The sequence below is a fragment of the Arachis ipaensis genome, chromosome B03, assembly GCF_000816755.2.
Source record: "Arachis ipaensis cultivar K30076 chromosome B03, Araip1.1, whole genome shotgun sequence".
Taxonomy (NCBI): domain Eukaryota; kingdom Viridiplantae; phylum Streptophyta; class Magnoliopsida; order Fabales; family Fabaceae; genus Arachis; species Arachis ipaensis.
The window spans coordinates 120133965-120147281 of NC_029787.2; the positions used below are offsets into that span (position 1 = coordinate 120133965).

General features: G+C 33.7%; 2 protein-coding genes across 2 annotated transcripts; one reads left to right on the forward strand and one right to left on the reverse strand.

Moving 5' to 3' along the window:
- LOC107631235 (monothiol glutaredoxin-S17) lies at positions 5431-8287 on the forward strand. The gene is made up of 3 exons (XM_016334604.2): positions 5431-5746; positions 5841-5915; positions 6773-8287. Exons 1-3 carry the CDS (start codon positions 5573-5575, stop codon positions 7997-7999), a joined length of 1476 nt encoding a protein of 491 aa, XP_016190090.1. The 5' UTR covers positions 5431-5572; the 3' UTR covers positions 8000-8287.
- Positions 7783-11404, reverse strand: LOC107634685 (heat stress transcription factor B-2a-like). Its single transcript, XM_016338113.2, has 2 exons — positions 10967-11404; positions 7783-9441 (listed from the first exon to the last, which is right to left on the reverse strand). Exons 1-2 carry the CDS (start codon positions 11240-11242, stop codon positions 9094-9096), a joined length of 624 nt encoding a protein of 207 aa, XP_016193599.1. The 5' UTR covers positions 11243-11404; the 3' UTR covers positions 7783-9093.

Consider the following 13317-nt stretch of genomic DNA (forward strand, 5'->3'; position numbering starts at 1 on the left):
AGAGATCTCATTTTTCAAATTTTTCACTCTATCCAATTTTTTTAATATGTTCCAGCCAAAATAAAATAAAATAAATAAAATAAAATCAAAAGCTAAAAATAAAAGTTAAAACAAATTCAAAACAAAAACCGAAACAGAAATTGAAAATGTCGAACAAATTCGAAAGACAGAGGATGTGTATAGTCTGAATCACATACTTAATTACTTATGATCATTATCTCTAAGATATCCACCCCTAATTTCCTTATAAGTGTTCTTCGTTTTTACTTTTGATTTCGCTTTATTTTGATTTTTTTTTTTTTACTTTTTTTTAGTTTTAATTTAATTTTATTTGTTTTATTATTTTTTGGGTTTAGAACACATTAGGAAAAAATTGGATGTATTGAGAATTGAAAAATTGTAAAATGAGACCTTTTAAAAACGAACGTAGTTTGAAAAATAGGTTTAACATGGTTTAGGAATTTAGTTTAATTAACTAAGGTTAGAGAAGTAGTGAGTAATTGAGTATTAAGAGCACTGTTAGGGGCTAGCAATTTTCTAATTTTTGAGTCAGCAAACAACCATCATTAGTATTTTTATACCTCAAACAAAATAAAGCCCAAATACATATAGAAAGCGTGTACTGACGCTCCTTTAGGCAGCGTTTGGTTTATGTATCTCTTGAGACAAAGACACAGAGACATAGACATTAAAGACATGGACACAAATTATTAGTATCTATGTACTGTGTTTGGTAAACATTGAACAAGACACAATAAAATTAGAAAAAGTCCATATTATCCTTATAAAAAAAAATAGCCACCATTGCTACTACTATCATCCACCATCTCCACCACTACAGATTTATCATCACACACGATTTACCATAAATCAATCAGCAAAAATTTTACAAGAATCAATAAGAATTTTTGTTTTTCAATAGAAAAACAAAAAAGGAGAAGGTAATTGAAGAGCAAACTGTGAAAAGAGAATACCCAAAGTAGAGGAAGAGGCGACAATGGCAAACTCAAAGAGGAAGAGGGAGAAGCGGCCATGGGCATTGCGAAGAGGGAGGAGAGGTGACACCGCAAATCTAAACGAAGGAGACGTAGCGATGGCACGGATCTGGACGAAGGAGTAGACGAATGGCGGCGCACGGATCTGGATGAAGGAGGAGACACAGCAGCAGTGCTCAGATCTGGATGATGTGGGAGACGCAGCGGCGGCGGCACGCGGATCTAGACGAAGGGGGAGACGCGGCGGGATGAATCTGGACGAGGAGATGCAGTGCTGACGGCGAATCTGGACGACAGGATGCGATGGGAGGAAGGAGGAAGGAGGAAGGAGGAAGGAGGAAGGAGAACAGTCACGGTGGATGGAGAAGGAGAGAGAGAAAAAAGAATTAGGGTTAAGAAATTAACAAAGGGTAAAAGAGTAAAAAATTGTGTCTAATTGATTGTGTCTCTATGTCTCAATATTTTGGAAGTACACTGAATACATGTATTTTGTGTATACTTGTGTACTAACGTGTCCATAAAAAATGTGTGTCTCAACAAACAAACATAGGACATGTTATAGCGTGTCCATGTCTCTGTGTCTGTGTCTTTGAAACCAAACGCTGCCTTATCACACGCTCTTTTTCTTCCCCAAAATTTCACACTCTCTCCTCTACACTCTTGCGGACCATCTTTCTTGCTCTCAACGCTAGAGCACGCTCAACACGAATCAGTATTCTTGAACTCGTTGTCCATCCCCAGTAGCATCTCCAATAGCAGCGGCGTTACTCTCTGCAACAGCATCTCTCAACTCTCTATCCATTCTCCTTCGTTTTTAGTGATGCGTTATACTTTTGCAAGGTTAATGTGAAGGTTAATGAGTTTTGATTTTTGTTCATTTATTGCTTTTTGCAACTCTTACCTTCTTGCTGTCCATCATTCTGTATCCATTCAAAACATGCAAGGAGAAACTCATAATGACACCCAAAAATATTACTCAATGTTTCTTGTCTATTCATGAAAAATCTTTAAGCACTCTATAATAAAAATTTCTTTTGATTTTGATTTTGATTCAGCATATCTTGTTTATGATACTTAAGTACTTTTAATTTATAAATCTTTGAAAAAATTTATTATGTTATTATCTCAGTTGTTAGTAGAACTTTGTTGTGGTAGAGCTTTGATAATGGCTACTGCACAATTAATTACTAGATTTTTTATATGTGTTTGTGCTAATAATATGTTTCTTAATTATCTTTACCAATTCTTCGGGTAAACCTTATCTTACTAACAAAATCAATGCACTTGGCATAATTTTGATAAAATTGATTTGCATCATCAATGGTTCCAAAACACATGCCAATCTTGGGCACATCCTGTACAAAAGTTAGCATACATCAGATAGTAAAACAAAATATCATTAAAGTAGGTGCAAACTATGTTAAGTCATGTGTGAAAAATTTCATTAAATTGGGTGTAAACTGTGACGAGTAAGGTGTGCAAAATCTCATTAAAGTGGGTGCAAATTGTCTGATTCATGCGTGCAAAGAATCATTACATTGGATGCAAACTGTGCTGAGTAAAATGTGCAAATCTGATTAAAGTAGGTGCAAAATGTCTGATTTATGTGTGCAAAATTTTATTCAGATAGATACAAAGTATCCTGAGTAAAGTGTGCAAAATCTCATTAAAGCGGGTGCAAAATGTGTTGAGTGAAGTATCTCGATTACTTTTAGGTATTGAATCAACAAAACCCTTTTGCATAAATAAGAATCCTTAACAAACTTCTAATAAATTGTTGCTAATTGGTTGGGACATAAAACTAATTACTGTTTTTATTGTTGCTAATTGGAGTTTCTTTGATGCCTTCAAAGATTAGCCTTTTGTTAATTAAGAATTGAAATAATCTACTAGAGATTTTTACCATTTTTTAGAGATCAAATCAATCCAAGAAAGATACTCCACATTAAAGCAAGTTAATTCAGTTAAATACAGTTCACACAACTATAAAATTACAAAGATATCCCTGTTTAATGTTCATACAATATTATAACGTTCTCTAACTGCTAACTAATTTGTAGAGTTAGAATACAACTTTTTGTCAAAAAAATAGCATATCTTTTTGAATCCCATAACTACTCATCATGAGTCATAAGATCATAAGAAACATGTCATATTACTAAATACTAAATATTAATCTCTTTTCTTCTCTCTCTTTATCTCTCCAAATATTTGTTTGTTCATTCCTCTATTGATTGCACTTTTTTACTTTAGTTACTTTTAGGTTTTTATGGAACTAACTATACAAAAGAAAATGTAAAACAGAACCCTACAACAACAGACCGCATTTAAATGCATCACCAACCAAAACAAAACAACTACATAAAACACAACACTACCTATTAACTAACTTAGCCTCACTTTCCTAACCCTTGGAAATTATGTAGTTCCAACCCTAAGAAAATCATAGAACATGTTTACTGTTATAGAACAATTACAAATTTGATGCTCCTACTTCTACTTCGGGTTCTTAGCAGCTAAGGTTAGATCAGTTTCATTAAGCATGCATCTTGTCTTATTATCTATTTTCCTTTCTTATTTATTTCTATACTTATTTCATATAAATTAATAAATTATTATTTTGTTAAGAGGTCAAACTAGGTGAAATATAAAAAGACAACAACAGTACATAACTTAAATTACACTGAAAAATCAAAACAACAAACAAGAAATACTAACATTTTTTATATTTTCTATCTTAGTCATTTCATCAAAGAGTTGGTTTGCTTTAATTGTGCACTATTGCATTATGAAAATCAAAATCGAATAAGGTATAATTTGAATTATGTACATTCAATTTAAACTCTATTATGAAAAACAAAAACAGCATGCTTTGCGAGCTCAGAAATTCATAATCATAATCATCATTGTGTTCATTGATGCACTATGAAAATCATTACAAAAATCATGAAATTAGAAGAGGGAGAAACTGCTTACTTCAATATTTTGTTCTTCTAACACTGATTTCATCATTGACATGGAGCGAGAAAGTAAAATTCTGAGTTGTTCTGCAGCTGAGAAGAAATGAGCGACAGAGAAGAAAATTTTTATCCAAGAATAAAAGGTGAAGCTTCAAGCTTTGTCAACGAAAGTGCGATCGTCGAAGAGCCGGCTAGTTCCTTGGAGAAGAGCGTGCGAGAAAGCCGTTTGTGATAGCGCGTGAGACAGTCCTGGTATAAAAACACATGCTGGTTGAATGATGGTTAAATCTTGTTATATTTGCTGGTCCCTGAGAGTTTCTGTAGTATTAATTACGATAACACAAGTTAATTTTTCAATAACAATTAAACAAATTATAGAGTATACAACTCTCTATTTATGAGAAGATTGTCTAAAACTATAATATTTAATACTTTTTAGTAGGGGTGCACATGGGTCGGGTGAAGCCGGATTTGATGTGACCCAGACCCGACCCGAAATATACACCGGGTCCATTTATTAGACCCGAACCCGGCCCTAGACCCGATGAAACCAATACACTTTCGGGCCACAATTATACCGGGTAAAAACCGGGTGAAAACCGGGCCGTTAACATTACATTACGTTGATACCTTCTTGTAAGCTAGCATGTAAAAATATCCAAATTTCCAAGACTCCAACCATTATTTAACATGGTAAAATTCACTTAGAAAAATATAACAAGAACCAACTCTTCTTCAAAATTAAAGCATAACCACAATCAATGCTAAAGTATAACCACAATCAATACTAATATTGTCTAATAATACCAAATATTTAAATCCATACAAATAACACAATATTATGCATTCTAAACATAAAACATTAACTTATAGTCTTATAATGACTAATAACACAAAATATTAAGATTTACAATACTTAAATTCCACATAAGAATAGTCATGATCCATCACTAATAACACAAAATATTAATTGTGTATGATGACCAATAAAATATTTAAAATGTTAATCATCAAATAAAAATTTGACCCAAATTTTAAGAACCAAAATAATATATTATTTTTTTTATTGGAAGAATAAAGAACCAAAATGAACGGGTGCCAATGTGACTTATTTTGGGTCCACTAGAATTATTTTATTTTTTATAGTATCTCCCAATTCAAAAAGTTAAAAATTAATTCGTTACAGATCTAAATTATTCTCACATACTACATGTTCTCAGGCCCATGAGATATGACCCATAAACGATTTGATTTGGGTAAAAAATAGAAACAGAGGTAGAGCCCAAAGAATAATACAGACCGGAAAAAGGAACGAGGGAGAATGCATGGACCCAAAAAGGAATAAAAAAAAGTTGTGAATAGTTCATAAATTCATATCAACCGGACACGAGTCGTGGAATCGTAATTTATGGACCCCACAAGAGCATCGCGAAAAAAAAAAAATTAGAAATTAGAATTATGACATCGATTAATTAATAGATAGAATTGAATAGAATACAGAGAGTTGTGTTGCTGGGTTTGAGGGTGTGACTGTGATCGTGGTTTAGGGTTTTATTTGGGGATTAGCCCTACTCCAGTTGTAACTTGTAATAAATCAGAATCAGAATCAGAATCAGAATGGGTGGTGGATCAGTGAAAGATGTGCAGTCGAAAAAGGAGCTCCATGAGGTGGTTCACGGCGGCGCTCCAGTGGCGGTGCACTTCTGGGCGTCCTGGTGCGAAGCCTCGAAGCACATGGACCAACTCTTCTCTCACTTATCCACTGACTTCCCTCACGCCCACTTCTTAAGGGTTCGCTTTTTTACTTTTCTTCTTCTCCACTTCCTCCATTTTCATTTCAATTACTTTACTGTGTGGTTGGTTTTGCTTGATTATTGGTGTGAAGGTTGAAGCGGAAGAGCAACCAGAGATATCCGAGGCTTATTCCGTCTCTGCTGTCCCTTTCTTTGTCTTCTTCAAGGTAAATTGCACCTTTTTCTCTCTTGAATAAAAAACTCTGCTGATAGTTAATTGCTCGATAAATAGTTAAACGGCACCATAGCTGAATCAATCAAGTGTAAGGATCAAGGACAACTTATGATTCTCTGTATTTCAATCTATTGGGGCTTTTCTGCCTATCTTAGGTTCGGTTTGATTTCACGACTCGTATTGATCCCATGAATGACAATGTTTCTACTTTCATGATCAATTCGGTAGTATAGTTTGTTGCAGTGTGCTTGTAGTTGATTGGTTTGGACACATTCACATTACTTTTAGCCACTGATGGTGACTTATTCCCGTAGTTGATGTTACTACTTACTATGGAGTATAATATGGATGTAATTTCTAAAAGGAGCAAGTTCCATATCTAGCATTGTTTAGTCAGAGTGAAAACCTATGGTGTCTTTACTCAGCTTGACTACTTATGACCGATAATTCATAAAATAGAACGGGAAGTATTGATTGATTACTCTATTATTTCATTGGTCTTTGTTTTGTATGCACATAAAGGTCGGAACATGATTATTAAAGTTGAACGTTTTGATTATTGTGATAATGTGATGTGATGAGAGAGTTTCCACAAAGTCTATTACCGTAATTGAGTGTTTAAAATGATTTATGTTGAAAAATAGTCAAGTGTGAGCCTTTCCTGCATTTCGACCAGGGAAATTTTCCCCAGTACAATGCAAAAAGCTGCATTTATATATTAAGCTAATTTTGGAGTATAATTTATTAGTTATATGTTGACTGTGGGAGCCAGGTTGATTATTAAGAGTATAGTGTTCACCTCCTTCTGGTTGATTTTTTTTAGTTGACTAGAAGTCATTTTTCTGTCAGGATGGCAAGACCTTTGATACATTGGAAGGAGCAGATCCGTCAAGTTTGGCCAATAAGGTTGCTAAAGTAGCAGGCTCAATCCACCCTGGAGAAGCTGCTTCTCCTGCCAGTCTTGGGATGGCTGCAGGAGCTGCTGTTCTTGAAACAGTGAAAGAATTAGCAAAAGAAAATGATTCTTCCAAGGCAAAAGGTCAAGTTCAACCCGGGCTTGGTGCTCCACTGGAAAAGCGATTGCAGCAACTCATTGACTCTAATCCTGTCATGCTTTTCATGAAAGGAACACCCGAAGAACCAAAATGTGGGTTTAGCCAAAAAGTTGTTGATATTTTGAAGAAAGAAAAGGTTAAGTTTGGAACTTTTGACATCCTGTCAGACATGGAGGTTCGTGATGGCTTGAAGAAGTTTTCCAACTGGCCTACATATCCTCAACTTTACTGCAAAGGAGAACTTCTGGGTGGATGTGACATAGCAATTGCTATGCATGAGAGTGGGGAATTGCAGCAGGTTTTTAAAGATCATGGGGTTGATACCACTGATGAAACAAAAGTAACAGAATCAGGAAATGCCAAGGGTGGCATTTCAAAATCCACCGATTTGAGCACTAAATTAACCTCTCGGCTGGAAAGCTTGGTAAATTCAAGTCCAGTTATGCTGTTTATGAAGGGAAAACCGGAGGAACCAAAGTGTGGATTCAGTAGGAAGGTTGTTGATATTCTCCGACAAGAGAATGTGAACTTTGAGAGTTTTGACATTCTTTCTGATGAAGAAGTTCGTCAAGGGCTTAAGGTTTATTCGAACTGGTCCAGTTATCCTCAACTATATATCAAGGGAGAGCTTATTGGTGGATCAGACATTGTGCTGGAGATGCAAAAGAGTGGAGAACTTAAGAAGACTTTACATGAGAAAGGTATTCTTCCCAAAGAGAATCTTCAAGATCGTCTGAAGAAATTAGTTGCTTCTTCACCTGTGATGCTTTTCATGAAGGGTACCCCAGATGCTCCGCGATGTGGTTTTAGTTCCAAAGTTGTGAGTGCCCTTCGAGATGAGGGTGTGAGTTTCGGGTCCTTTGACATATTGAGTGATGAGGAGGTGAGACAGGGATTGAAGACATTCTCAAACTGGCCTACCTTTCCTCAACTCTACTACAAAGGTGAGCTGATAGGTGGATCCGACATTGTGATAGACCTGCAGAATAATGGGGAGCTGAAGTCAACCTTATCTGAGTAGGTTTATTATTAGTAGTACATTTAATAACGGGTTATACTTAGAAGCCATTTTGGTGGTGTATTGAATCTTGATTCTTGAATGAGTTTGATGACATTTTATATGGCAAATTTTGATGCTGAGTCAGGAGGTTGTGTTTGATGATTAGAATGTTTTACATGGATACTATATCTCTTTTCATAGTTAGTACATCATTTTTGCGCTCTATTGGAGATTTGCAGGTAGATTTATTTCAGACCATCAAAACCTTGAAGAACGATTTTGGAATGGAAGTTTTTTCTGAGCCGTTGGGGAAATTCTAAATATTTGATGCATCTTTTTTTCAGACAGGATACCTGATGTGAATTCTATAACTTAAATGAGACCGGTTATGTACTAGTATATGCATCTTTGTCTTGGGATACACCATATATGTCTATATGCATCTCGTAATAGAAGAATGTATAATTAGATTTCTATACCTTAAATGTGAATTCTATAAGCATCTTTGGCTTGGGACACTCCTGAAGTAACGTTGCGAGTGAGGTGGTGGAATCTAATAGTATTCTATTTCTTCTGAGATGTTTTTTCGATGATGGAGGGGCATGTTTTTCTATACATGAAAAATGTCATTTCGCCCACCAAAAAGGGTGGGATACAAAACCTTACTCACTTCATTCATTTGTATAATAAAATCCACAACAAAAATTACTATAAACCAAGACCTACAAGTCTTACACATGACTAGAGTAAGTTTATTCATTTTTGGTAATTTTCATTAGTATTGGTGTTTGTATTATATAATTAGAATCTCAACTAATAATTTGAGTATGGGTATTTTTCATGTCCAAGACATGAATTCAAGATTACTAAGAAGAAAACAGGATTGTTTGCCGTATCACCAATCTGGTTTTAGTACTAAATTAATTATATTTTGAACACTATGTTATTGCTAAGGATGAAGCTAATTAAGAGGGAAAGCCGTTGTTGCATGTTGGTGCTGATCATTTCAATGCCTTACTCACATGTGACTAAACCAGGAACTTTGAAGAATTATTCCATGAAAAGCACTTTTTTCTTCCTCTCTCTATTTCACTATGTCATTAATTGAATATGAGCTAACATTGTCCCCGACTTTTATTTTGGTGGTTGTCCATAACTTGAGAGAGACACTCTAACAACTTCATTTCAAGTGATTTAAACTCAGCTATCTGCATTTGCAGCTCCAACCTCTCCTTCTTAAGGTTCTTGTTCTCCTCCATAAGTAGTTGATGGCTATTATTGTTGTTTTCTTCCATTGAATTATTAGAAGTGATTGCATTTTCCTCTGAAGAAGACTTGAGGTATGAAGGGAACACGCTAGGCTCGCACTTTTTCCTTGTGATCTCAACTAGCATATCCCTACACCCTCTCTGAAATTTCTCATGCTTGAACTCCCATCTTTTTGATGATATTTTCTTGAATCCCTGTCATTTTCCAAACACAAATCGGTAAAATGGAGCACTATTTTCCGAATTTTCTTTTAGTTTATACGGATATTATATTACTAAAACACTCTGCACTATAAAATATAAAGTGAATCCTCACGTGCAGTTGTCTTTATATGAAGTTAGATAGCTAAAAATCGTTAGATCTCAATTTAGCCAAATAATTTTTAGCTATCAACTTCATGTGAAAACAACTGCATGTGAGTTTCTACCAAAATATAAATTATTTAACTTGCTTGCTTGGGTAATATAAAATAATTTACATATATAGGAATCTAATTATGCATTGTTCTAACTCAACTACCTATTAATTAAAAGTCTTACAAAGTTAATTATACTATAAAAGTAGCACAATAAATTGTATAAGTATGCTTGTGAATGTCCTAATATATTTATTGTTGGAGCTTTAATTTGTAAGTCTTTGAACATAAAATATTTTTCAAATTTCTGAGGGACATAGGATGCGAGGTTTTCTTTAAAAGCACTGAATACCTATGAAGACAAAACATAATATAGTTATATAGATAGATCACTGAAGATCGTGACGCCAAAGAATTTTTCAAAAAAAGATCGATATTCTTTCACCATATAAATATAGCACGTTGTAATTGGAAACAAGCAAGCTAAGGTTAATTATTATTACTATTTTCAATTTGAGGGTGCTGTACAAATAGCATGCATGGTACGTCGACTTTGACTTTGGGTTAAGATAACTGATTTTGACCATATCTAATGTATTTATCTATATGTATATACGTGTTACTTAATTGACCAAATTCTATGTGCACGTGGTTTGATTTGTTATGTTTGACTGTGATATTTATTTTTTGATAAGGCTGTTTACAATTCGAATTGAAGAAAGCTAGTGACTGAAGAAGCTAGCTATGGAAAAAGGGTAGGTGAAGACCATGAAAAGATACCAATAGGATATTTTTTTGGGTATCAGTTTTAATTTTTACAGTAACTAAACTGATTTGAAATTTGTATTAGATATAATCTTTAAAATAATATTAATATTAGTAAAGAGATATTGTATCATTTTAAAGAAAGATTAGTAAAATAATGTAATTTATATACATATATCCATTAAATGAATATTATAAACTTGTTATATAAGGTTGTTAAATGAAATGAAACCAAGTATTGGATTGACAAATTTTACATTAAATATCAATTTATTTGATATAGTCTTATAAATACTTATGTGATATTGTGTAAAACCTAAAATGAAATGAAATTAAAATCAAGTATTGGAGATGGTCTAAAACTAATATATCCGATCAATCAATATTAATCATGACATTAAAAAAAATTGAAGAATGATAATTTCTGTGTTGTGTTTTAATTTCCCCATAATTCATTTGTATTTATCTAATAGATATTTTGCATTATAGTGAGCCAGTAGTCACAAGTCTAATAAACTCAGAAAACATCTTAAATCAGAAACGATATATGGTTGTATACATATTGTTATTTGTTAGAAATAAGAAAGAAAATGACTTACATATGTATTCAATTGGCGAATGAAGCTTGAGAAGTTATTGTGCTTGAAAAATCTAGGCAAGGTGAGGTCAGAGAATTCAGCCGGAGACCATACAATAAAACCACTCCCATCTCCATTCCATGAAACTATCTTGCCGCCGTTGCCGCTTTCTTCCAACAAATCATAAGTCTTCAAAAGAAAAGGTGCCGGACACCGTGGCCTCACCGACTGCCCTACTTGGCCACCACCATTATTCCCTACGCCAAGGTTGAGTTCTAACACATTACTACTATCCATTTTCGTTGCTTGGTTTATAATTATGAGAGTTTAGCTAATTAGATATAACTCTAGAGCTTCTTTCATTATTTGTTTTGCCGAAACAGTTACATATTCTACACAATCTTCCATATATAGCACACACACACACACACACTTTTTATTTTCTACGCCAACCATTTGGTAGCTAGGAAGGTACTACTACCTAGTGCCGTGGAAGGTGGACAAATTTTATTATTATTATTATTATTATTTCCTTTTATTTTGTCTTCTTATTTATTCTTTTATTTGGTTTATTTTACTTTCTTCATTCTCCCTTTATTGTGCATGCCACGCTTAATTGCTTTCTTGTGGGGAAAAATCAATTAATACTAGAGTCTCGTTAGGGAGAGAATAGACTATTTGTACAATGTGTACGCTATTGAGTTACAAAATAAATATTTTCATACTATCTAGAATAACCATCCGAATACTAGTAATAATAAACATCTTTCAAAAAGATTAAACTAATTTTGGAGTTCACCAAAGACCGAATTCTTGACCTTTCAGATCTAGCGCTCTAATACCATGTCATGATACCACTCATCCCAAAAGTTTCAGCTAATGAAAAAAAAGTAACACTAATGGTTATATCTCTAATACTCCCTAAACCTCCATTGTACGCATTGTACAAATATTCCATTGGCTTCTCATACTTTCTCATAACAAAATAAAGCAGACAAGTCTACTACTGTCTTGAAAAACGGATAGAAAAAGTCTAGAAGACAGCAGCAGCTTTGTTAAATTTTGGTCAGCATGTAATTAGCAAAAAAAGAATAAGTAATTTTATATTATTAGATGAAATTTCACACTATTAAAAACATCATTAATAATTATTTGATAAGTATAAATCACAAAAATTATTGATTCCCTAACATTTTTCAAAAGAATAATATCTATCATACTTTATTTATTAGTCAGAGCTTTATATTTTTTGTATTTTTTATGCAGGTTAATTTGAGTTTTATTTAAAATTTTATTATTAATTAATAAATTACCGTACATATTAGACAAAATTTAAAATTTTGTAATATTTATCTAAATAGATTAATGATACTGCACCAACTCAACTTGAACATGTATTAGCTAGTCAGAGTTAGAAAGTTTAACGAACCACTGTACATGTGACAGTGACATGTATCTTAATATTGATTATTAATACTTTGTTCCTATTAACATACTTACATACATATACATACATAATGATAAAAGACCAAAAACAAACTAATTGATTTTTGACTTTGTTATTAGAACAACACTACTAATTGGTAGACAAATTGAAACTTGAAAAGTGCTATTGACTAAAGCCTAATAAAGAGTAGTAAGAAAGAGTGCAGTGTGTGATAATTAATGCTTCTAATATTCAGTCCAACACTATAATATTTTGGGTCTATGGTCACGATTTTTTTGGTCACGGTAAAAAACCGTGACCATAGACCCTCTATGATCAAGGTTTTTTACTGTGATAAAAAGAAAAAAATTATAGTCACGGTTTTTACAAAAAGGGTGACCATAAAGTATCTATAGTCACGGTTTTTTAAAAAAGAGTGGTTTAAAAAGGTCTATAGTCACAGTTTTGGGAGGTGACCTAAAGGGGTCTATAGTCTCGGTTTTTTACAATGATAAAAAAGGGTCTATGATCACGGTTTTGGGGGTGACCTAAAGTGGTCTATGGTCACAGTTTTGGGGGGTGGCCTAAAAGGGTCTATGGTCACGATTTTAGGGGTGACCTAAAGGGGTCTATGGCCATGATTTTTTACGGTGACCAAAAAGGGTCTGTGGTCACGGTTTTTCAAAAAAGGGTGACCTAAAAGAGTCTACAATCACAGTTTTGGGGGTAACCTAAAGTGGTCTATGATCACGGTTTTGGTGGGTGGCCTAAAAGGGTCTATGGTCACGGTTTTTTACAGTGACCAAAAAGGGTCTATGGTCACAATTTTTTCGAAAGAGTGACCTAAAAGGATCTATGATCACGGTTATTAAGGGTGACCTAAGATGGTCTATGGTCACAGTTTTTTTTTTTAATTTATTTTTTTATTTTTTTTAATTATCCCTCC